The 27,300-nt window shown below is 38.2% G+C and overlaps 1 protein-coding gene across 1 annotated transcript in view; it reads right to left on the bottom strand.

The window, feature by feature from the left end:
* Positions 1–607: 607 nt before the first annotated feature.
* LOC128684670 (zinc finger MYND domain-containing protein 19) overlaps positions 608–27,300 on the bottom strand; it is a 208,240-nt gene continuing 181,547 nt past the window's right edge. The window contains exons 2-5 of the mRNA XM_070079977.1: positions 25,110–25,276; positions 20,998–21,196; positions 17,158–17,307; positions 608–915 (exon numbers count right to left, since the gene is read on the bottom strand). Of these exons, the coding sequence (XP_069936078.1) occupies positions 805–915; positions 17,158–17,307; positions 20,998–21,196; positions 25,110–25,276 (627 nt within the window). The 3' untranslated portion in view covers positions 608–804. The remainder of the gene's footprint in view (positions 916–17,157; positions 17,308–20,997; positions 21,197–25,109; positions 25,277–27,300) is intronic.

Raw genomic sequence — 27,300 nt, 5'->3', positions numbered from 1 at the left:
ACATGAAAGCGCTCAAGTTTTATTTCCTGATTTCACTGGGGTATTTTTTCCTGTTTTCACTGTGGTTTTTTTCATGTTTGCAGTCATGCATTTTACTGTGATTTCTTCCATTATACACTTGTATGGTGTTCGCACAGTATCACTCTACTGTACTTCATTATTCACACACATGCACACACACACACACACACAATCAGACTTGGAACTTACCAAACATTTCATTTATTGGCTGTTAACTGTTTCACATATTAACTGTAATAAAATTACTGGCAGACTCCCAGTCTCAGCATACTGGAGGATGTTATATACATGCTGTTAATGTGATCATATTTTCAAGTCTTTGTCCTGCATACAAATACTATGTAATTTTATCTTTAAAAATTAATAGCATAAAAGGTAATAAACATTAAAAGCATAAGTATGATCAAATCTTCTTCAATAATTTAAAAAATATATTACTGGTAATAGGGTTTAACAGTATTAAGTATGCCTTTTAAACTAAAGTGCTTTAAGAAACTATTAAATTTATCACATGCTAATGAAGTACAGACTATTAAAATAAAAGGGGGGAATGTATGCCCTTGTAAATTCGTATACTGTACAATTTGTCAGATTTACCCAGTTGAGACAAAATAATATTTACTTTCTAACCTTTAAAAAATAGAATCTACGGCATTTTTGAAGGACTTATATTTATCTACCAGGAAAACAATTTCTTTTGAATGTTAAGTGAAATTAAATAAATCCTCCAATATATAGGAGTATGGGTGTCTACCAAGGATGTGTGACTAGTTTGGGCAGATGTTAGCGTTCCGGAGGTCTCTCAGTCAGACACGGTCGTCTTTTTTCTCGACACAGTTTCTTGTGCACAGGCCAATCTTTCTGCTGACAATATGTACCACAGTATCTTGCTTCCTGTAAAAAAAATGTGTATTGTAATTTAAAAAATTCTAATCTGAATTCATATTGATGTTTGCCTTACATTCATTCAACATTTAAGCATTTTCTGTTAGCCAATAATCATCTGACAACCACTCCACATGATTAGAAAAGACATGGTATTTCTCCAAGCCTACTCTGACTTAACACCTTACATTCCATTATACTATACGAATTCATATTATTTTATTAGTGGCACACCAGCATTACATTTATGGGGAAGTGCTTAACCTGTAGGGGTCACACAGCACCCAGTGGATGGGAGGTACAGCTTCTCCCCACTTAATGATGGGGTTCCGTTCCTAAGACCACGTCAGCAAATGAATTCGTCTCTAAACAAGGTTTGTGTCAACCATCTTTGATATTGTTTTAATGTCACCTTTGCACCATTTATAACATTTTTAGTATATTTTTAAATGTTTATACAGTAGTGTACTGTATATTGCAATAAACAAAATAGAGGAAATCAGCTTTAACCCTTTGACTGTCGCAGGCCCCTTTCTGAAACTGTCATTCTATGTCGCAAAATTTTTGAGAAAAAAAAAATTATTTTTTCTTATGAAATGATAGAGAATCTTTTCCTGATGGTAATGACACCAAAATTTCGAAATTTGGTTGAAAACCCACGGAATTACACTCCCGCGAAGTTAGTCTCAGCGACATATACGTATCGGCGATTTCGCCGACTTTGAGCCCTGCTTTTAGCCAATTACGTTGTTCCAGTTGACCAAACTCATAGCTATTTCTTTAGAACTCCACTTTATCTATCAGTTGAGTACAAGAAACCGCCCATTTACCAATTTGAACTACCCAATAAAGTGGTCAGAAATTGACAATTTGGCCAATTTCACGCAAAATGAAAAAGATGCCAATTTCAAAATAGGGTCCAGAATAAACAAGGTAGACATTCTTGGCACTACAATAACATATCCTCTGTTCATTAGTCACATCTCTAGGCCCCTCTTATATTACTATTGTTTTCTATTTTGATTTTTTATTCATACAAAAAAATACAAAATTTACTGTTATGCAGACTACTGCATTATTGCAAAAATGGTATAAATAATATCAGTGCACTAGTGAAAGAATATTAGACTCCCCAGTTGACGTGTATTGGACATGTGGTGTAATTTGCTTACTCCTGAACATTGGTGAAAATCGAACATTTCTGCTACTTTGAGCTCAGTTTCAAGGTCGTTTTCATCGTGAAAGTAATGAAAATCGTGTCTATTTCTGTAATATGTTTTCCATTTTATCACCTAAGACCATGAAAACGAGAATACAACGATAAATACTATACGAAAATACACCTCAAAGTCGGTGTTTTAATCCAAAAAAACGGTCTGAGTTTTTTTTTCTCATTACGCACTGTGTGCTGCAGGATTTTTTTTATGTGGTGCACACTGACCACACAGACCCATTCTCTCACATGTGGGCCTAACAGCTTTCTCCCGCTTGATTTGAAGCCGCTAGAATTATTGAGTATATATACGTCAGAAACGTTGGCGCGTAAGACATATTTATACGGCGTAAACAGTCAAAGGGTTAATATACGTGTACATTATTTAGGTATACATACTGGTCAGAGCGCCCACCATAAGTCCAAGTCGTTGGTAAATGAGTACGTCGCTAAGTGAGGAGAGGCTGTATTCAGGTTTCATCCAAGGAAGAGAAGGAGAGGTTCAATTCCTAGGATTAAGAGTACCTCACTGGCATTAACCCTTTGACTGTCGCGGTACCGTGTTTAACCCTTTGACTGTTTCAGGCCCCTCTCTGAAACTGTCATTCTATGTTGCCAAATATTTGAAAAAAAAAATTATTTTTTCTTATGAAAATGTTAGGAATATTTTTACTAGTGTTTTAAGCCTAAAAAAAATTTTTTGCCATCAGTACTTACCGAGATATAGAGCCGCAAAGTTTGCAGAAATTGACGTGCGTACGGCAACAGCGGCGACTGCCGCCCACCCGGTATTCTTTTATTTACTCGAATTCAAAGGTTTCTTGCATTTTTTCAATATTTTTCTTTTCCAGGTAACTTATGTGGCCTGTGAGACCAATGTAAGGTGCATTCTTCAAATATACACTCATTGTTTACAACACAATAACAGAACAAACTTTATCACTATTAGTTTGTGTATACACTTTGTTTACACAAACAATACAAAACAATGTTTATTACTATTGTTCCATAATATATATACATATGTACAGTCACTAAACACGTTCCTAGAACTGCTGCAGCTTGTGGAACTCTTTGAAACATGGGTATATGCAGAGGGGCACTTCACACTCCTCACACATAAAACGAGTGTCTCTGCGTGTTTGTGGGCGTTTTGTGGTATGCATACATACATAACACCTCTTCTGAGCATTTTTCTTGGCAGTAGTAGGAGGCAGTTGTATGGGGTAGTGATCACCAGGCCTCATACGAGATGATGTCTGTGGGCGCTGGTCTATTGCAGGAGTTGCTCCTTGGTACTTTGCAATTATTTGTCTGATTACTGACAGGCAAAATTCACCATATTTTGGTGTTTTGTTGGTCTTCAACTTGTATATGTTATAAGCATTTAGCATAGAGATATCAACAAGATGGAAAAAAAGTTTGATATACCACTTATAACTCTTCCATACACAGTCTGCAAACCCAATCTGCATGTCACATTTGTCCACTAAGCGCATATTGAGGTTGTAGTCCATGACAGCTGCAGGCTTTAGAATGGGTTCATTGGTCTCTCTGTTGTCCCTGCCACTGGGTACCATTTCGTTTGTGTGAACTGATGTCAACAATGTGACATCATGTTTGTCATGCCACCAAAATGCCATGATGTCATTGGCAGCAAAGGCTTGCACCTCACCTCTGCGAGTGCCAGCGTCGAACCTTGGCATATGTTTGCGATTACCACGCACTGTGCCACACACGTCTGTCAAGTTCACTCGCAAGAAATCACTGAGTAAGGGGCTTGTGTACCAGTTATCAGTAAATAACATATGCCCCTTACCAAGATATGGTTCCATCATTGTTCGAACCACATCACCAGAGATACCCAATAACTTCATGGTATCTCTCAAAGTATTACTGCCAGTGTACACAATAATATCTAAAACAAGACCACTTCTGCAATCACACAGTACAAATAGCTTTATACCAAAGCGTTTCCTCTTGCTTGGTATATATTGCTTGAATGAGAGTCTTCCTTTGAATAAAATCAAGGACTCATCAATAACAAGCTTCCTGAAGGGATAAAAATACATGCAGCACTTTTGTTTCAGGTACATAAACACATTTCTTATCTTATATAACCTGTCGCTTCTGTCAGGCCTGGTTTTGTCTGAAAAGTGTAACATACGTAACAGTATCAGGAAACGATTGACACCTATAATGTCACTAAAACCTGGAGTTGAAATCAGGCGATCTGTTGTCCAGTATGTGGTGACAGTGTGCTTATACACATGTGGCATAAGCATTATTGTGGCAAAAAACAGGTACATCTCTGCCACAGTTGTCTCCTTCCACTTGTGTAGCCGTGATTTTGGTGAGAGAATTGTATTTGCCATGGTGTAATCACAGTATGTATTTGTTTCCCTGACAATGATGTCCATCAGGGGTTCATCGAAAAATAACTCAAAGCAGTCCAGTTCACTGGCATTGTTCCCAAGTGGACAAGATGGCTTTATTCCACTTTGTGTTTCATCAAAGTCATGGGGACTGGGAACAAACTCGTCACCGTCCTGCCAATCCCAGATGCGGTCTGCTGGTGGGGTCTGGATATTGTACCGTGGTTGTGGCTGTGCAGGTTGTGGTGGTGCAGTTGTGGGTGTGGGGTAGGGTGAGGCTGGTTGTTCTGCTGAGTCAGCCGCGTGGGTAGTAGCGTGGCCCGGTGATGGTGCCACATGGGCTGTGCCACCCTCACTATCACCACCACTGCCTCCTCCCTCACTGTCACCATTCATACCCATCGTTACAATATCGTCATCTTCACTATCAGGTCGTGGTGTAGGGCCACGGGATGTGCTCCCAGAGTTTCTCCTTCCCCTTGGAACAACATATGAAACACTACCAGACCGCATACTACGTCGTACATACTGGCACTTCACTGGGGAATATTCACTCTCACTGTCACTAGAACTGCTTTCAATGACCTTGAAATCACTATCACTATCACTATCACTGCTATCATCAGGGTGTTGTACACGACCAAATAGTTTCCTCTTTTGTCCTGGTACAGGCGAACGTGAACAAGCCGGCACAGCACCAGAGGTCGAAGGTTGTGGGTCATCTGGGTTTTCGTCACTATTTACGTTATCCTGGGCACTTTTTTCGGTAACACTCACTTGAAAACCCTTGAATTCACTGTCACTGACATTTTCATCGCTGTTAGAGCTATCACTTGGGAACAAAAGACCTCCAATCCGCCGAGGAGTGAGGAACTTCTTACCGAGAGGCATGGTGAAAATGGACTGACAACATGGCGTTCCCACAATGCACCGCTGGGTCCCAGATTTTTTTCACAGGGTGCACACCGACCACTGAGACCCATTCTCTCCCATGTAGGCCTACCAGGCCTTTGGCGCTCGATTTGAAGCCGCTATAATTTGTGCATATAAATACGTCAGAAACATTGGCTCGTAAGACGTATTTATACATCGGAAACAGTCAAAGGGTTAACGTATATATACTCATAAATTCTAGCGGCTTCAAATCAAGCAGGAGAAAGCTGGTAGGCCCAAATGTGAGAGAATGGGTCTGTGTGGTCAGTGTGCACCATATAAAAAAATCCTGGAGCACACAGTGCATAATGAAAAAAAAAAACTGACCTTTTTTTTTTTAATTAAAATGCCGACTTTGTGGTCTTTTTTCGTATAGTATTTATGGTTGTATTCTCGTTTTCTTGGTCTCATTTGATAGAATGGAAAATATATTATAGAAATAGAGGTGATTTTGATTGATTTTACTATAAAAAGAACCAAGAAATGGAGCTCAAAGTAGGGGAAATGTTTGATTTTTGCCAATGTTCAAAAGTAAACAAATGATGCCATTGTCCAATAAATGTCCAACTAGCCATTCTAATATGCAGTCATGAATGGGTTGATGTTATTTATACAATTATTACAGTAGTCTGCATAATAGTAAGTCTTCTGTTTTTTTTTTTTTTTTTTTACCTGGAAGAGTTCAAAATAGAAAGCAAGAGTAATATCAGAGGGGCCTGGAGACATGACTGATGAGCAAAGAAAATGTTATTTTAGAGCCAGGAATGTCTGCATTGTTCATTCTGGACCTTATTTTGAAATTGTCAAATTTCTGACCACATTATTAGGTAGTTGAAATCGGTAAATGGGCAGTTTCTTGTACTCAATCAATAGAAAAAATGGAGTTCTAAAGAAATAGCTATGAGTTTGGGCGACTGGAACAATGGAATTAGCTGAAAATAGGGCTCAAAGTGGGCGACATTGCCGATTTGTAAACAGCGCCGAGGTCGCTAACTTCGCGAGAGCATAATTCCGTCAGTTTTCCATCAAATTTCGTTTTTTTTTTTTTGGTGTCATTACAATCGGGAAAAGATTCTCTATCATTTCATAAGAAAAAATAATTATTTTTTTTTTAAATTTTGCGACACCAGGAGACACCTCAGGATTGGGGGTTGCGACAGTCAAAGGGTTAAGATACTTCTCTTGAGAGGAGCAGATTCATAACCAATGTTCTGTTATAGTATTGTAGTAGTAGTAACAACATATCCAGTGACATGACAGTGGTACTAAATCATAAATATGTTTTGAAGGTTCTTGTTTTCCAGCCTATCATTATCACTGCAGTTGTGACAGTAACACTACTGTGCTCTTTTCCCCTCAAGAAAGATGCCAATGAGGGATTCTTGATCCAAGGAACTGGGCTTTTCCTCCCTTCCTCAGATCGGACCTGATTGACTCCCATTCCCCAGGTACTATGTGACCTTTACAAGTTCAGCAATTACCCCTTCTCAGTTCATTTCATTTTTTTTAGGGATTGTTGTCCCCACAGCCCAGGGCTCTTGGTTGCTAGAGCATAGGCAAGTAGTCTAATGAAAACACCACACTGCAGCTAGTCAGGAATGGGTAATACTAATGGTAGAATTACCTACATACAGTATGTTAGGTAAAAGGACACAAGTGCAGCTAATGTGACATTTTATTGCAGCAATATTTTGCTCTCCACCTAGGTAGTAGGTTAGTAGACAGCAACCGCCCAGGGAGGTACTACTGTCCTGCCAAGTGAGTGTAAAACGAAAGCCTGTAATTGTTTTACATGATGGTAGGATTGCTGGTGTCCATTTTTTGTCTCATAAGCATGCAAGGTTTCAGGTACGTCTTGCTACTTCTACTTACACTTAGGTCACACTACACATACATTTACAAGCATATATATATACACACACCCCTCTGGGTTTTCTTCTATTTTCTTACTAGTTCTTGTTCTTGTTTATTTCCTCTTATCTCCATGGGGAAGTGGAACAGAATTCTTCCTCCGTAAGCTATGCGTGTTGTAAGAGGCGACTAAAATGAAAGGAGCAAGGGGCTAGTAACCCCTTCTCCTGTATAAATTACTAAATTTAAAAAGAGAAACTTTTGTTTTTCTTTTTGGGCCACCCTGCCTTGGTGGGATACGGCCGGTTTGTTGGAAAAAAAAAAAAATTTGCTCTCCAGCAGCTCTGTCAAGTGGTAATAACTTAAGAGCATTAACTGCACCTGTGTCCATTTAACTATTAGGTCAGGAATGGTTTCAAACAATTTCCAAGTTCATTCTTGAAAGACAAAGGTTTGTTAGTAATTTCCCTTATACAGTGGACCCCCGGTTCACGATATTAATCCGTTCCTGAGAGCTCATCGTAAACCATAATTATCGGAAAGTGAATCAATTTTCCTCATAAGAAATAATGGAAATCAAATTAATCCGTGCAAGACACCCAAAAGTATGAAAAAAAAAAATTTTTTACCACATGAAATATTAATTTTAATACACACAAACTGAAGAAGACATGCATAGTTACATGACACTTACCTTTATTGAAGATCTGGTGATGATTGATGGGATGGGAGGAGGGGAGAGTGTGGATGGTCTTAGTGTTTAGAAGGGGAATCCCCTTCCATTAGGACTTGAGGTAGCAAGTCCTTTTCTGGGGTTACTTCCCTTCTTTTAATGCCACTAGGACCAGCTTGAGAGTCACTGGACTTCTGTCGCACAACATATCTGTCCATAGAGGCCTGTACCTCTCGTTCCTTTATGACTTTCCTAAAGTGTTTCACAACATTGTCAGTGTAATAGTCACCAGCATGGCTTGCAATAGCTGTGTGAGGGTGATTTTCATCACCCTTTTCACAAATGATCGCTTGAGAGATGCTATCTCCTGCTATCTGTTTTTCATTTATCCACACCAATAACAGCCTCTCAACATTTTCTAACACATGCGGTCGCTGTTTCGTAATCACAGTTGCACCTTTTGCAAGAACGGCTTCCTTGATTGCCGTTTTCCTGCTCACTATAGTAGAGATGGTTGATTGGGGTTTACTATACAACTTGACCAGTTCCGACACACACACTCCACTTTTGTACTTTACAATTCTCTTTCTTCATTTCAACAGTCATTAGCACCCTTGGTCTCGAAGGGTTGGCACTAGGAGCTTTCTTGGGGCCCATGGTGACTTATTTTGCAGAAACAAGCACCAAAAACAGTGATAATATGGATAATATGGAATGTATGCTTAGATGTGCGCACACTGGCTGGCTTGTAAACACTGGCACACATGGGGCAGTTCAGGCCACACGTGGACACGTCTCGTATGCATCGTATCGCATACCGGGTTTTGTATTGGGAAGCGAGGCAAATTTTTTTCGATCAAATGCATCGGCTACCGGATTTATCGGATACCGATAGCATCGGGAACCGGGGGTCCACTGTACATGTATTTGGAGGGTGTGGAAAAATCTAGGAGCTTTTTTGCCTCTTCCACTCTATCAAGTGGTTTTTCTTTAGTACTCTGTTCCATTTTTTTTTTGTAAATCAAATATTTCACAACAGTAAAAATACAGTACAAAAATATGTCTTCATTGAACATCTTGTTTTCTCTGAACCACTGACAGACTGCCTCAGTTTGATGATTTAATGCCGATGTTGGTGGAGAAATTTGGAAGAATATGTACAGGAAAGAATTTGAAAGTGACAGCAGAAGAAAGAGAGAATATGAAAGTAGTAGAAAAATACTGGGAATGAGAGAGGTGAAATTTTATGGAGGCAATAGATGTACATGTACTTATTTAGATACTTAGGAGTGGATGTTTCAGCTGGCAGATATATAAAGGCTTAGGTAAATCACAGAACAGAAGAGCAAAAGTAAGTTACCAAACTTACTTTTGGGGAATATGTGTAAACAGCAGTCTCACATTAAAATAAAAAAAAATGGAAATATATTACAAAATGGTGCACACTGTATATGGGTGTGAAAAATGGACTGTGATGCAATGAATCTAGAGGCAGTGAAAAAGTTGTTCAAGCCCAACGTGTGCTGTTGAACATTAACCAGGTGAAAGTGAAATTAAAAAAATTGTGTAGTACAGGTTGACCATCACTAATCTGGCATCATTGGGCTCTGTAGGGTGCTGGATTATAGAATGGTTAGGTTAGAATACATTTAACCCAATATTTATGCATCGGCAATTTCACCTACTTTACGCCCTATTTTGGGGCCAATTCCATTGTTCCAGTCAACCAAACTCACAGCTATTTCGCTAGTATTCCTTCTGTTCTGCCAACTGAATACAAGAAACCACCCATTTGCCTATTTCAACTATGCAATAAAATGGTCAGAAGTTGGTAATTTGGCCAATCTAACACAAATTTCAAGAGGTACCAATTTCAAAATACTGTCCCGAATAAACAATGCAAACATTCCTGGCACTTAAATAACATTTTCTCTGTTCATTAGTCATGTCTCCAGGCTACTCTTATATTACACTTGCTTTCCATTTTGAATTTTTATTCACACAAAAAAATAGAAGGCTTACCATTATGCAGACTACTGCATTATTGTAATAATTACATAAATAATGTTAACCCATTCATGACTGCATATTAGACTGGACAGTTGGACACATACTGGATGGTGACATCATTTGTTTACTCTTGAACATTAGCAAAAATTTAACATTTCCACTACTTTGAGCTCAGTTTCAAGGTACTTTCCATCGTGAAACCAATCAAAATTATATCTATTTATGTAATATATCTTCCATTCTATCAAATGAGACCAAAAAAAAAACATAACCATAAAAACCATACAAAAATACACCACAAAGTCACAGTTTTTTCCTCATTATGCACTGCATTTACCTGGAGTTCACCTGGAGAGGTTTTCGGGGGTCAACGTTCCCCACGGCCTGGTCTAAAACCAGGCCTCATGGTGGATCAGGGTCTGATCAACCAGGCTGTTACTGCTGGCCGCACGCAAGCTGACGTACGAACCACAGCTCGGTTGGTCAGGTACTGACTTTAGGTGCCTGCTCAGTGCCTTCTTGAAGACAGCCAGGGGTCTATTGGCAATCCCCCCTTATGTATGCTGGGAGGCAACTGAACAGTCTTGGGCCCCTGGACACTTATTGTGTTGTCTCTCAGTGTACTCGTGGCACCCCTGCTTTTCATCGGGGGAATGTTGCATCTCCTGCCGAGTCTTTTGCTTTCATATGGAGTGATTTTCGTGTACAGGTTTGGTACCAATCCCTCCAGGACCTTCCAAGTGTATATTATCATGTATCTCTCTTGCCTGTGTTCGAGGGAATACAGATCAAGGACCTTCAACCATTCCCAGTAGTTTAGGTGCCTTATTGTATTTGTGTGCCATGAAAGTTCTTTGTACACTCTCCAGGTATGCAATGTCGCCAGTCTTGAAGGGGGCCGTTAGTGTACAGCAGTATTCCAGCCTAGAGAGCACAAGCGATTGAAGAGAATCATCATGGGCTTGGCGTCCCTAGTTTTGAATGTTCTCATTATCCATCCTATCATTTTCCTAGCAGATGAGGTAGATACATTGTTGTTGTCTTTGAAGGCAAGATCCTCTTACATTATCACTCTCAGGTCCTTCACATTGCTTTTCCACTCTATTGTATGGTGAGAATTTGTTGTATACCCTGACACATTTTTAACCCCTTGACTGTCGCAACCCCCAATCCTGAGGTGTCTCCTGGTGTCGCAAAATTTAAAAAAAAAAATAAAAAAAAAAAAATTATTTTTTTCTTGTGAAATGATAGAGAATCTTTTCCCAATTGTAATGACACCAAAAAAACGAAATTTGATGGAAAACTGACAGAATTACGCTCTCGCGAATTTAGCGAACTTGGCGATATTTACAAATCGGCGATTTCGCCCACTTTGAGCCCTATTTTCGCCTAATTCCATTGTTCCAGTCGACTAAACTCATAGCTATTTCTTTAGAACTCCGTTTTATCTATCGATTGAGTACAAGAAACTGCCCATTTACCAATTTCAACTACCCAATAACGTGGTCAGAAATTTGCAATTTGGCCAATTTCATGAAAATTAAAAAATATGACAATTTCAAAATAAGGTCCAGAATGAACAATGCAGACATTCCTGGCTGTAAAATAACATTTTCTTTGTTCATCAGTCACATCTCCAGGCCCCCTCTGATATTACTCTTGCTTTTTATTTTGAATTATTCAAACAAAAAATAGAAGATTTACTATTATGCAGACTACTCCAATACTGTAATAATTGTATAAATAACATCAACCCATTCATGATTGCATATTAGAATGGCTAGTTGGACATTTAATGGACAATGATGTCATTTGTTTATTTTTGAACATCGGCAAAAATCAAACATTTCCCCTACTTTGAGTTCCATTTCCAGGTTCTTTTTATAGTAAAATCAATCAAAATCATCTCTTTTTCCATAATATGTTTTCCATTCTATCAAGTGAGACCAAGAAAACGAGAATACAACCATAAATACTATACGAAAATAGACCACAAAGTCGGCATTTTAATTTAAAAAAAAAAAACGGTCGGAGTTTTTTTTTTTCTCTTTATGCACTGCGTGCTCCACGATTTTTTTTATGTGGTGCACACTGACCACACAGACCCATTCTCTCACATGTGGGCCTACCAGCTTTCTCCTTCTTGATTTGAAGCCGCTAGAATTTATGAGTATATATACGTCAAACACGGTACCTCGTAAGACATATATATACGGCCGCGACAGTCAAAGGGTTAATTTCTTCAAGTTTCCCATATCTGAGTAGTTGAAATTTCTCCTCATTGAACTTCATATTGTTTTGAGTGGCCCATTCGAAGATTTGGTTGATGTCCGCTCAGAGTCTCGCTGTGTCTTTGATGGTAATCCGGGTGTCATCCGCAAAGGAAGACACGGAGCTATGGCTTACATCTCTGTCTATGTCAGAAATGAGGATGAGGAATAGAATGGGAGCGAGTACTGTGCCTTGCAGAACAGAGTTTTTTACTGTGGCTGCCTGAGACTTTATTTATTATTACTCTTTGTGTTCTATTTGTCAGGAAGTTGTAGATCCATCTACCAACTTTTCCCATGATTCCTTTATCATGCATTTTGTGTGCTATTACACCATGGTCACACTTGTCAAAAGCTTTTGCAAAGTCTGTGCACACTACATCTGTATTTTGTTTATCCTCTACAGCATCCAGGACCTTGTCATAGTGATCCAGTAGCTGGGACAGGCAGGAGTGACCTGCTCTAAACCCGTGTTGCCCTGGGTTGTGTAACTGATGGGTATCTAGGTGGTTGGCTCTCTTGCTTCTTAGAACCCTCTCAAAGATTTTTATGCGTGCTGCAAAATGTTTTTTATATACATGTAGTGCACACTTACCACACAGACCTATTCTCTCATATGAAGGCCCAAATTTACCAGTCACAGCTTAACTGAGTGAGCTGAGCTCATGGCAACCGACAATGGTTTCAGAGCCACCTTATCTTTTATGGACAATGTACGGTGTATGTGCTTTACACAATGAAAAGCATTTCTTTTATTTGTTGGAACCATGGCTAGGGCTAAAAGCAAGCAGGTTATATCAGTAAATGGAGAAAATGAAATTGGAATGACTTATGCAGCAAGGTTGGTGTGGCAACCCTGGAAATTTGAAATTATGCTATACCTTACCTTTGATATGTACCTTCAAAGAGTTTCATTACTCTCGGAGCCCAGCCATGGGCTAGGCTCAATTGGTATTTGCCTGGTCAACCAGGCTGTTGCTGTTGGAGGCCTGCTGCCCCACATATCCATCACAGCCTGGTTGATCTGGTACCTGGTGAAGATACTTGTTCAGTTTCCTCTTGAAGGCTTCTACACTTGTTCTAATCATGTTTCTGATATAATCTGGTAAGATGTTGAATAGTCTGGGACCCCGGATGTTTATAGTGTGCCCTTGTTTTCCTCACTGCACCCCTGCTCCTCACTGGGTTTATTTTACACTTTCTCCCATATCTCTCACTCCAGTATGTTGTTACAGCAGTGTGCAGATTGGGGATCAGGCCCTCCCAGGCATTCCCAGTAATTTAGGTGCTTTACTGGCTCAGTGTGAGCCATAAACAGTCTCTGTGTTTGTTCCAGCTCTGATATTTCTCCTGTTTTGAACGGGGCTGTCAGCACTGAGCAATATTCTAAATGAGGGAGCACTAGCGATTTGAAGAGTGTCACCATCGGCATTATTTCCCTTGTTTTGAAAGTTCTCAATACCCACCTCATCATTTTTCTAGCTGTCGTAATCTTTGTCTTGTTATGATCTTTAAAAGAAAGGTCAGCTGACATAATTATTCCCAGGTCTTTTGCTTGTTTCTTTTGTACTATTTGGTGACCTTCTTGGGTTTTATGTATAGTGTTCCTTTTGAGTTCTTCATTCTTTCCATGCCTAAGCAGCTCGAACTTATCATCATTGAACGTTATGTTGTTCTTCACTGCCCACTGGAAAACCCTGTTTATGTTTTCCTGTACTTTTTCAGTGTCCTCTACCATAGTGACTTTCATGCTTATTTTAGTGTCATCTGCAAATGATGATACAAAAGTGTGACAGGTGTTTTTATCTATGCCTGCTATGAGGATGAGAAACAGCAGGGGTGCCAGGACAGTGCCTTGGGGCACCGAGTGTTTCACCTCGCTGATGCTGGATCTTGCTCTGTTTACTACTACTTTTTGTGTTCTGTGTGTTAGGAACCCGAAAATCCATCTGCTTGCCTTCCTTGTAATGCCCATGGCCCTCATTTTGTGCGCTGCCACTCCATGATCGCATTTGCTAAACACCTTTGCAAAACCTGTGTAAATCACATCTGCATTTTGGTCATCTTCAAATGCCTCCGTAATTCTGCCATAATGGTTCAGCAGCTGTGAAAGGCATGATCGTCCTGCTCTAAAACCATGCTGGCTGTGCTGGTCCATGAAATTTGTAATCTGCTGTCTCATCACTCTTTCAAAGATTTTTATGATGTGAGAAGTTAGGGTTACTGGTCTGTAATTTTTAGCTAGTAATCTACTACCTCCCTTATGCAAAGGAGTTATGTCTGCACTCTTTAAGGCCTCCAGTGTTTCACCTAAATATAAGCTCTTTCTATAAAGAATACTGAATGGTCCAATTCTACACGTAGTTCTTAGTTTGGATTTTGCATAGGAATAGAAATATTTTGGATTTCTTGCAATATCCTGTATGGCCCTTTGTTCCCTTTGTACTTTTTCTGTTAGGTATGACATCCTAAGTTTTTGCTCTAATTCAGTGATGTCTCGGCTAAGACTATCTTTCCGCTGTTGCAACATTTTATGTTTTTAAGCAATTCAGTAACCCGTTTTCTTCTACTATACCATCTCCTACGGTCTCTCTTATATCAGATCTTCTTCTGGGTTTCCTCAATGGTATGTGCTTCATACATACCTTGTATGCTTCTGTATTCAGCTTCTCTAGGCACTGGTGGGGATTTAGGATGATCATGTCTGATTCCCAGGATATGTCTGATAGCTCTTGATTTGTTTTTCCCAGTCAATTCTATGGTTGTTAAAATTAAACTTACTGAATATCCTGTCTCTAACATTAGTGACACAGTTCCCTAACCCTGAGTTAATACTCGTTTGAACTTCTATGATGTTGTGATCAGAGTATATTGTTTTTATAACTGTTATGTCTCTGATTAGCTCCTTGTTGTTGATGAATATCAAATCCAGGGCATTTTCATTTCTAGTGAGATCAATTATCTGTTGGTCCAATGAGTACTTTTCACAAAGCCTCATTAGTTCCCTGGTATGTGCCTGTTGAGCCAGAGTGCTTCCTGGAGATATTTCTGGTATAACACTGCATTGTGCCATCTTCCATTTTACATGAGGGAGATTAAAATCTCCAAGGAGTAAGCCAAAATTAGTGCCGGGTTATTGATGGAACCGGATTACTGATTGCCGGATTTATGATGGCCAACCTGTAGTAGCAGCAGTGAGAAAAAAAAAAAAAGAGTGGAGGGGTTAAATAGTTTGGCTATGTAAAAATGGTAGAAACAAACAGAACAGTTAATAGGGTGGATATGAGATGTAGATGAGGCCTAAGGAAAGGTTGGGAAAAAAGGTTGTAAAAGTTGTTTTAATAAGTGGGGTTTTATTACAGTATTTATTCTTATATATAATTAAAAAATGTTAAACCCACATGATGGTAGGGGCTCAAGCTTCTGACATGCATATATGAGTGTTAGATTGGACTAAGTAGAGGCAAGTGCTTTTTAGAATTTGACGTGCTGTTAGAAAGTAAACCTGGCAATATCTATGATGAAGATGGTCTGGAAAACTAGTTAACTAGACTAGTGTGTTTTGCAGGTGGGGATTGCTGTAACAGCAATCAAAGAGGAAGCCAAGAAATTTCATGATCTTGATAGCCAGGATAAGAGACCCATACAAGGATAGCAGGGACTAAAGAATGATAGATTGCTATGTGAACATAATGAAGTTGATTTTAGACAACTAGTTGAAAATGCAGTTTATCACATGTTGTAATGAGGTCACTTCTTAAATATTTGCACAGCAGAAGGTATGATGAAATCATACACATACAAACAAGACCAAATCAATTGGAGAAGTACATAGGTAAGATGGCAAGCAAATAGGAACAAGAAACAAACTTTTCAAATTGAAGGAAGTTTTGATAACAACTGCTGTCAATTTGGACCAAAGCAGCAATGCACAAGTGTTTTCAACAAAGCTAATTAAGAGTACAGTAATCTGTATATACACAGGTCACTTTATCCCAGTTTTAGGAGGTACAGTACAGCAGTTTCAGTGCTCTTAATCTATATTCGTATATGAAAGAATCCTGATACACAATATGATGTATTAGCCTTCTCTGCTTTCTGTAATATAGAAACTTGAATTGCACTTCATAACCTAAATGAGAACTTATCAGTGAGAGTGCAGGATAAAATTGCAACTTTTTTACACTAATATCAAGAATAGTGAACAAAGCTTTTAATGTCTCAAAGCTTAAAGCTTAGTGTTGACTGTTGAATAAATTCTCAACCCTTCATAGTGTTTCTCTAATATACTAGACCAACTAGAATTGCTGAATAATTTCGGTACAAGCTTATTATAAAACAAACTTAGGTCCATGCAGTACAGTAAACCCACCCATATAATGAATGGGGGGGGGGGAATATTGTTCAAATGTCTATTAAATCAGAACAGTGCTAAAAATAACCAAAAAAAAAGCAATAAACAATTAAAATAAAGAAGTTAAAAAGTACACTTTACTCAATGAATTTTTGTCCATTATTTTAAAAGGTCCATTACAACAAGGGTTTACTGTAGTCCTACTCGGTGCTTTCTTGAAACTTCATGCAACTAGCACCAACAGCATGGATGATTAGTCCATCCAGTAGTAGGCGTGGTCTGGCACTGGGCCACGGGGGCACTGACCCCCAGAACACTTTCCAGATAGACTCCAGGTATCTTTCTTTCTTTCAACACACCGGCTGTATCCCACCAAGGCGGGGTGGCCCAAAAGGAAAAACGAAAGTTTCTCCTTTTGCATTTAGTAATATATACAGGAGAAGAGGTTACTAGCCCCTTGCTCCCGGCATTTTAGTCGCCTCTTACAACACGCATGGCTTACGGAGGAAGAATTCTGTTCCACTTCCCCATGGAGGACTCCAGGTATACATACAACAAATTACTTCACTCACCTGGCATCTACCACATATTGAAAATTCTCTAAGCTCTTTCTCTATGTTGGTACAGGGAGGGTATCGACATTCATAATAACAATCTTCCTCCTCCTCCACCACTTCACCATTTGCGTTGAAGTATCGTGTTACTACAAAATCACCATATTGCTGAAAAATGAGAATACAAATTACTGCACATATTAGATGCCTACTGGTTACACCCTTCAGGCAAGTGTGTGAACACAGTGCATTATTATGGGTTTGACTGCTTGTTTGCAACTGTTAATATTAATTATTTTATGGGATGATACATAAGTATAGCAAATTATGCTGTATTGAGTTAAATGTGTTTTAGGATTTAAAGCCTTTCAACTTGGTGTAAAAAGACCAGTTCAGTCATGTCACTCTTATTAACTTTTTGGGTGGTCAGTATCAGTGAATCAGTGCATTCTTGGTAGCTAACAGTCAAGTGTAAATGAGTTCCATCGAATATACTTTTGAAAACCTTCTGCCTGGAGCTGAACTGATTTGCCTGCAAGATAAGATAAGTTCTGACTATTAATTCAGCTAGCCAAGTTTGGAATATATTCACAAATTTGTCTAAGATCCCTCAAAACTGAAATAGATAGCATATTTATATAAACTTTGTTGCTGTTCTTCTTCTTCTTCTTCTTTCAACAAACCAGCCATATCCCACCAAGGCAGGGTGGCCCAAAAAGAAAAACGAAAGTTTCACTTTTTAAATTTAGTAATTTATACAGGAGAAGGGGTTACTAGCCCCTTGCTCTGGCATTTTAGTCGCCTCTTACAACACGCATGGCTTACGGAGGAAGAATTCTGTTCCACTTCCCCATGGAGATAAGAGGAAATAAACAAGACCAAGAACTAGTAAGAAATAGAAGAAAACCCAGGGGGGTGTGTATATATATGCTTGTACATGTATGTGTAGTGTGACCTAAGTGTAAGCAGAAGTAGCAAGATGTACCTGAAACCTTGCATGTTCATGAGACAGAAAAATGGACACCAGCAATCCTACCATCATGTAAAACAATTACAGGCTTTCGTTTTGCACTCACTTGGCAGGACGGTAGTACCTCCCTGGATGGTTGCTGTCTACCAACCTACTACATAAACTTTGTTATTTTCATTATTTAATGTATGGCTATCTGATTATACTCATATATTTAAAGATAGTATACACAATTTTTGGAGGGAGGGAGGAAAGGGCCTGTCCTGAACTGGAATGCAGGATCTCCTGCAGGTAACTAATCCAGTTGGTCATTATGGAAGTTGTCTCCTGACTCTTTCCTAACAACTGAATTTGCAGCAAAGTTGCCCAGTATTGTTTGGGCCAACTCAGTATAGTAGTCTGTTTTTCAAACAAATCAAAATATCTGTACAGGCTGACTTTACTGAACTGAATTCCCATTGTGACCCTTTTCATATCCTCATCATGACCATCCACATTTCTTTAATTCTTCTTCTTCTTCTTCTTCTTCTTCTTATTATTATTATTATTATTATTATTATTATTATTATTCTTTCAACGTACCAGCCGTATCCCACCAAGGTGGGGTAGCCCAAAAGGAAAAACCAAAGTTTCTCCTTTCAAATTTAGTAATATTTATAGAAGGGGCTATTATTATTATTATTATTATTATTATTATTATTATTATTATTATTATTAGTGCTGTGTTTTTCTTTCAAAATGGTTTTCTCATTGCCAATGTTCACCAGCAAATGCCTGTTGATCAACCAAAAGCAGTCTCTGCTCCATTACTATCAAGAGAGCTACAGCACAGTCAACAGGGAACTGATATGGACTGGTTCTCTATTGTTGCTGCTGCTTTTCAGGGATTCCTGTTTAACATTGCCATGGATAGCACCACTATGCTACTCAGCAGAGCAATCCCTATTATTACTGGGGGGATTTACCACCAGAATTTTTTGCTTTGGCCTACACTGGTCCTAAATAAATTGAAAATGGTATTTGCTGTACTGAAACACCATCAGTTGACCTAACTTCCTCTCTAGGGAGACACATTCCACCTGCACTGCTCACTTCCTTGTCATGCATTTCCATTTTGCTTATCTACTCTGTATTGCCTTTCAACAGTTAGTTGGCATCAGAAATTTTAATGTCCTTCATCAGTAAAAAAATCCCTAGCCAACTTACAATTTTACACCATTCTTGTAATAAGATTTCTAAAGGGTCCCAAAAAAATTCCTCAAGTCTACATCCCTGCACAGTACCATCTAATTATTCTTACTTTAGACTCTCCTCCATATTTTGAATCCTATCATAATTTGGATACGGGTTATGATCAGAAAAGCAAACACAGTATTAAAAATGAAAATGAAGAGTTTATTTTATAGCAAATGCAAAAATTCAATAGTTTTTTTTTTTTTTTTCAACAAGTCGGTCGTCTCCCACCGAGGCAGGGTGACATTCAATAGTATGGTAGTAAAATAAAATGTGCTATTCTAATTTAATTTCCAAGGATTCTATATAAGTAATTATTGTAGTGATTTGTTAATGTATTCTTAAATTGACAAACTAAATTGAAATTCAAAACTTAGTCTTAAGTTGCAGATGCACCAGATTAGTTCCAGGCAGAAGATTTTCAAAAGCACATTTCTTAGAACTCATTCTCACTTCTCTAACAGCATCCAAGAACACACTGACTCACTGATACTGACTACCCACTAGTCAACCATGGTGATGCAAGTGATCACATCACATTAGTTGATAGGTTTTAACCTCAAAAACTCTTAAACTATACACTATAGCATAAACCACCATCTTCTTTCTTTCAATGCACCAGCCGTATCCCACTTAGGCAGGGTGGCTCAAAAGGAGAAACGAGTTTCCCCTTTTAAATTTAGTAATGTATACAGAAGTGGCTACTAGCCTCTTGCTCCCAGCATTTTAGTCACCTCTTATGACATGCATGGTTTACGGAGGAAGAATTCTGTTCCACTTCCCCACGGAGATAAGTGGAAATAAAGAAGAACAAGAACTACTAAGAAGATAGAAGAAAACCCAGAGGGGCATGTGTGTATATGTATATGCTTGTACATGCATGTGTAGTGTGACCTAAATGTAAGTAGAAGTAGCAAGATATACCTGTTATCCCACGTGTTTATGAAACAGAAAAAAAAGACACCAGCAATCCTACCATCATGTCAATTACAGTGGACCCCCGTTTAACGATCACCTCCAAATGCGACCAATTATGTAAGTGTATTTATGTAAGTGCGTTTGTACGTGTATGTTTGGGGGTCTGAAATGGACTAATCTACTTCACAATATTCCTTATGGGAAAAAATTCGGTCAGTACTGGCACCTGAACATACTACTGGAATGAAAAAAGTTCGTTAACCGGGGGTCCACTGTACAGAATTCCATTTTACACTCACTTGGCAGGATGGTAGTACCTCCCTGGGTGGTTGTTGTCTACCAGCCTACTACCTAGAATATTAACATAATTTCCAAATACCTTAGTTATTTACATTAGTTTTTAAAGGATTTTAATTAAAACACTATTACCAATTGCAAACTAAGCAGTTAGACAGGTCATTTGTCCATAAAAAAAAAAAATATTCACTCACTTGTCAAAAGAGTATAGCCTACATTTGTTTAAATGTAATAAAGGGCCAGACAGCCTGTATCTTGATTACCAGAGGGTTTAGCAACAAAATTCAGAAAGGCATGATAGCAAATGAGCCCTTTCAGCCATACTCACAAAGGGAAAACCTTATGATGTATGCCAAGTTAGTCCAGTAAAGATTGATTTCCCTGAGCTTGTGTTCCTTAGAAAAAAGGCAATAAATACAGTGGCAGGAATAATGATTCACCTCTTCTACTGGGTCTGCAGGTAATTGTTGGATAGCAACCCAGTATAGGGACTGGTCTCTAGGTGTTGCAATCTGTGTGACTGTAGGTTGCCTGGCTCCTACAGGTACTAATGCAAGGTTCTCTAGTCTGTTGTCTACAGTCACACGGTTTAAATGGATCACTTTCCATCCAGACGCAATTCCTCCTCTATGTGTTTCCCTGCAAATGAAAATATGAATTAAATATAATATTTCAGAAAAAATATGTATGTACAAATAATACTGTACATTAGTAACAGTAGTGTTAAACAATATGTTATTATAAAAGTATACTATAGTAGAACATATGGACTGATAGTGAATAAGGGATTCATCCCTGGTACTGTATACCACAACACACTATATGTTATGATCTACACAGTTTAATAAAAATTTAAATAACTATCACACAGCTAAAAAAAAAAAACAGTCTACCAATGAGGATGAAATAATTTCAATCGTTTCACTATCGAAGAATTGAAGACATTTACAGCTTTTATGAGTATAAAATACAATACAGCAAAAAAGGAATGTTAAGGATTTAACCCTTTGACTGTCGCAACCCCCAATCCTGAGGTGTCTCCTGGTGTCGCAAAATTTAAAAAAAAAAAAAATATTTTTTCTTATGAAATGATAGAGAATCTTTTCCCGATTGTAATGACACCAAAAAAACGAAATTTGATGGAAAACTGACGGAATTATGCTCTCGTGAAGTTAGCGACCTCAGCGATGTTTACAAATCGGCGATTTCGCCAACTTTGAGCCCTATTTTCAGCTAATTCCATTGTTCCAGTCGCCCAAACTCATAGCTATTTCTTTAGAACTCCATTTTTTCTATCGATTGAGCACAAGAAACTGCCCATTTACCGATTTCAACTACCTAATAATGTGGTCAGAAATTTGGAATTTGGCCAATTTCACGAAAACTAAAAAATATGACAATTTCAAAATAAGGTCCAGAATGAACAATGCAGACATTCCTGGCTCTAAAATAACATTTTCTTTGTTCATCAGTCACATCTCCAGTCCCCTCTGATATTATTCTTGCTTTCTATTTTGAATTTTTATTCAAACAAAAAATAGAAGACTTACTATTATGCGGACTACTGCAATACTGTAATAATTGTATAAATAACATCAACCCATTCGTGACTGCATATTAGAATGGCTAATTGGACATTTATTGGAAAATGGCATCATTTGTTTACTTTTGAACATTTTCAAACATTTCCCCTACTTTGAGCTCCATTTCTAGGTTCTTTTTATAGTAAAATCAATCAAAATCACCTCTATTTCTATAAAATGTTTTCCATTCTATCAAATGAGACCAAGAAAGTGAGAATACAACCATAAATACTATATGAAAATAGACCACAAAGCTGGCATTTTAATAAAAAAAAACGGTCGGAGTTTTTTTTTTCTCATTATGCACTGCGTGCTCCAGGATTTTTTTTATATGGTGCACACTGGCCACACAGACCCATACTCTCACATGTGGGCCTATCAGCTTTCTCCTGCTTGATTTGAAGCCGCTAGAATTTATGAGTATATATACGTCAAACACGGTACCTCGTAAGATGTACATATACGGCTGCGACAGTCAAAGGGTTAAAAAATGGATGCTGGAAGACCCTATGTTCAAGGATTACAAAGGGTGCTAGTGTCACAACTATGAGGAAAATGATAAAATTCTCATTGCTTTGGCATAAGGAAAATGGTGGAATTATCAATGCTTTGGCACCTCTTGTTTTTGAAGGCTCCTATTATCTTTAAAACAAGAGATGCCAAACCAAGGATGCTAATCTTCAAGGTATTTATAATATAATTATTACATTCTGAAGACTGGAATATTGATGAAAGGCCATTGATACAAAGAACTGGAGCCATCCTCTCCTTCCCTGATTAACCCCCTATTCCTCAGGAGTTGTATGATCCCTATGGATTTAGCTCTTCCCCATGAATATAATACAGTGGAACCTTGGTACTCGAACTTAATTCGTTCCAGAAGGCTGCTCGAGTGCCAATCTGTTTGAGTATCAAACAATTTTTCCCAACCCATTTTCTTTTTGGTTGGCTGTTATCACTAATCTTCATAGGCCCCATGGTGACTTATTTATACAAATAATGTAAAAAACACCAAAAAATGCAAAGAAACACGAAATAGTTTACAGTGAAATTCTGGCAGGTCGTGTTGGTTTGGTCAAGTGCCGCGCAAACGGTCAACTCCCAAGCGATTTTATGGAAGCAAGAAGCCTGGCAGATGGTGCAAAATACTGTAAACCCTATGAAAAGTAGGGGTGCAATGAGTACACTAAAAGATAACTAAAAAAAATTCATTGGATCCAAGACTTTTCAACATCCTTCCTTCATTTATAAGTAATTACCATAAGGCTCCTAGCTGTCTTCAAGAGGGAACTTGTCAGGTTCCTCTTATTAGTTCCTGATAACCAGGATGTCATGCTTATGTCAGGAGCTACAAATCTCTCAGATATAAATCCTTAAAATCATTTAATGTATAAGCACCTCATACATACAATGCTCTTACACCCTGTATATATTTAAGACTAAAATTGTTAATATTGATCCAAATTTTACATGCTATTTCAAAAGTTGCAACAAATTTCATGGGTATTCCACAAGAAATGAGTGTAGCTTAATTTATGCAGACAATAATAAGAAACAGCTGTTGTTGTAGTTGATTTTACATGTTAACAAAACCTGGAAAAAGGTTTCATTTCATATTATAGCTGTCAGGGCCTATTGGATTGAGTGTAGGGCTGAGAATTACAGGCCTCAGGTTTGACTACCTTCCATACCTTAAGAAAATGTTGCATTGCCTATTTTTATTTTTCTGAAGCACTAACTAGGCTTACAGAGACAAGAGTGATGTCTGTTGATGATAGGAAAAACATTAAAACTTGTTGTTGCCATCACAGTTGGTGGAGCCTGCAAACATGATCTGGAGGTGAATATGCATTGAGATAAAGCTGAGAATTAAATTAATTAAAGGTATACAATACAGTACGTACAAATTGATAAATAAGAAACAGGTGCAACATTATGGGAATCTCTTATTACAGAGATGTTTCACCTCTTCCCTCCCTCCACCTGATGGGCAAGAATGGGGCCTTAAGGGATCTGGAACCTAATCTCCAATTTACCATGTAAACTAGAATCACATGTGGGTCTCAAACTGGGGGTTACATAAAATGGATTCACTTTACTTGGCCTTTTCTCAAAACATATCTCTTGTGTTAAATGCTAAATGTATTGTACTGTAATTACTTAATGCACTAACATGTTTATTTTACTTTATTTGTTCAAATACAATTATACAGTTGTCATAATTAGCTGCAACTATTTCCAAAGGACAATGTGACCAATTTTGAAAATTCCTCTACCTTTGTAGCCTTGGCTGATGCCAAACTTCCTTGATATACCTCTGATGAGTTCAGAGTTTTTCCACTTCTGGAGACCGGCCATAGGCCAGGTTCATCTGGTGCTTGTTTAGTCAACCAGGCTGTTACTACTGTTGGTCTGCTGATCCACATATTCATTACAGCCTGGTTGATGTGGTACCTGGTGAAGATACTTGTCCAATTTCCTCCCGAAGACTTCTATACTTGTCCTAGCAATGTTTCTGATATCTTTTTGTTAGATGTTGAATAGTCTGGGATCACTTGTTGTGGGTTCTCTTGCTGTGCTCACTGCACCTCTGCTTGACTGTTATTTCAACCCAGCAGTTGCTGCTAACAGCCCACAGGCCAACAGTGCCATCACAACCTGGACGATAAGGTACTCGCGACAGACTGCCCCATGATGACTGACTTGGGGGTAAAATCTGAGGCACACATTTAAGAAACAACTTACCAGAGGAGGTAGGTAAGTAGTCTACCCCCCCAGCCCGGTTGTGTCATTTACGGAGTACTTTTACCAGGTAGGTCACCCAGCGCTCACATCTATAAAAATATATATATACATATATATATATATATATATATATATATATATATATATATATATATATATATATATATATATATATATATATATATATATATATATACATACACACACACACACAACACACTTACCAGAGGAGGTCGTGGACATACTGCCCTGAGGTCCTGCCTCGGGTAATATCATAAGCCCAGGCATATATGGCGGCACCATTCCCATCTCGATCAATCTCCACTCTAGCTTCAAATGCGAACTGTTGTACCAAGCAAATGTCTCTCTCATCCAGTAGTGCATATTTTGTCTGAAATGAAGAAAGAATTGGTTAGATTAACATCCAAAAGTTAACAAAGGTAATTAGTATAAACTTATAAAACAATGAAATTTCAATAAATACTGTACATGCAACATCTAAGGCATTGTCGTATAATTCATCTTGTGCCTAGGTGGATGTATCTACTTTATTTAGAATTTTCCAGGTGTAAATTACGATGTATCTTCTCACACTGTAAGTACAATTCCAGGGATTTCAAGCATTCCTAATACTATAGGTATTTAACAATACAATATATGTGCAGTGAAGGTTCTCTGAGCATTCTCCAGCTCTGCAATTTTGCCTGTTTTAACCCTTTGAGGGTTTTCGTCGTACTAGTACGTCTTACGCGTAGGGGTTTTTGACGTACTAGTACTCATAAATTCTAGCGACCTCAAATCTAGTGGGAGAAAGCTGGTAGGCCTTCATATGAAAGAATGGGTCTATGTGGTCAGTGTGCACAGTCTAAAAAAAATCCTGCAGCACACAGTGCATAATGAGAAAAAAAAAAACTTTTTCCATTTTTTTTTAATAAATCAGCGACTTTGCAGTGTATTTTCGTATGGTATTTATTGTTGTATTCTAGTTTTCTTGGTCTCATTTTATAGAATGGAAGACATATTACTGAAATTGAGATGATTTTGACTGGTTTTACAATGAAAGGTGCCTTGAAATTGAGCTCAAAGTAGCAGAAATGTTCGATTTTTACCAAACTTCAAAAGTAAACAAATCATGCCAAGCGTGCAATACACGTCAACTGGTGAGTCTAATATTCTTTCACAAGTGCACCAATAATATTTATACCATTTTTTACACTAATGCAGTAGTCTGCATAACAGTAAATCTTATATTTTTTGTGAGAATAAAAATTCAAAGTGGAAAGCAAAAGAATATAAGAGGGGCCTTGAGACGTGACTAATGACTAGAGGAAATGTCATTTTAGTGCCAGGAATGTCTTTCTTGTTTATTCTGGACCCTATTCCGAAATTGGCATCTTTTGAAATTTGTGTGAAATTGGCAAAATTGCTAAATTCTGACCACTGTACTGGATAGTTGAATTTATAAATGGGTGGTTTCTTGCACCCATTCGATAGAAAAAATGGAGTTCTAGCGAAATATTCATGTTTTTTGTCGACTAGTACAGTGAAATTGGCCGAAAATGGGGCTCAAAGTGGGCAAAATCGCCGATCCGTAAACATCGCCGAGACCGCTAACTTTGCGAGAGCATAATTCCGTAAGTTTTCTATCAAATTTCAAACTTTTGGTGTCGTTATGATCGGGAAAAGATTCTCTATCTTTTCATAAGAGAAAATAATTTTTTTTTTTTTAAATTTGGCCGACCCTGAGAACGAGTTTCGGAGAGGGCCTGTCGACCCTCAAAGGGTTAAAAGGGGGGGTGTTAGTTTACAGCACTCTTTCAGTATCTAGAGCAGTTTTGAAGGGTCTAGTTATCATTTTCCTTGCAGCTCGAATAATAACACTGCTGTGATCCCTGAATGTGACGATGTTATCTTCTGACAGTGTCACTTCCAAAATCCCATACAGAATTTTTCGTCCTCATACCCAGATTTTATTTTCTTGATTTTTTGAAAGTGAAGTAACTGACATTGGGCCATATTACACATAATATTGTTTTCCGTGCCTCACAAGACCTGGTTTATATCAGCTTTTAGATTCGGTGTGACCTCAATGGATGGCACTCGTGCAAATTCTTGAATCATCTGTAAGGAATGATACAGCGCTATGACAAATTCAGGTGATCAGTAATTATCTGTAGTTGTAGATTATCTGTATTGGGTGTCATCGCCCCTACGGCCCGGTCTCAGATGCGATCTTGCAGTTGCTGGCCCTGATCAAAAACAGTGATTATGTGTGAGTGAGGTGAAAGTGTTAAATGATGATGAAAGTATTTTCTTTTTGGGGGATTTTCTTTCTCTCTGGGTCACCCTGCCTCGGTGGGAGACGGCCTTGTTGAAAAAAAAAAAAATAATATATATATATATATATATATATAT

Source organism: Cherax quadricarinatus, unplaced genomic scaffold (assembly GCF_038502225.1).
Source record: "Cherax quadricarinatus isolate ZL_2023a unplaced genomic scaffold, ASM3850222v1 Contig65, whole genome shotgun sequence".
Taxonomy (NCBI): domain Eukaryota; kingdom Metazoa; phylum Arthropoda; class Malacostraca; order Decapoda; family Parastacidae; genus Cherax; species Cherax quadricarinatus.
The sequence above is the reverse complement of the archived record's forward strand: the minus strand, read 5'-3'. Positions and strand labels throughout refer to the sequence as shown.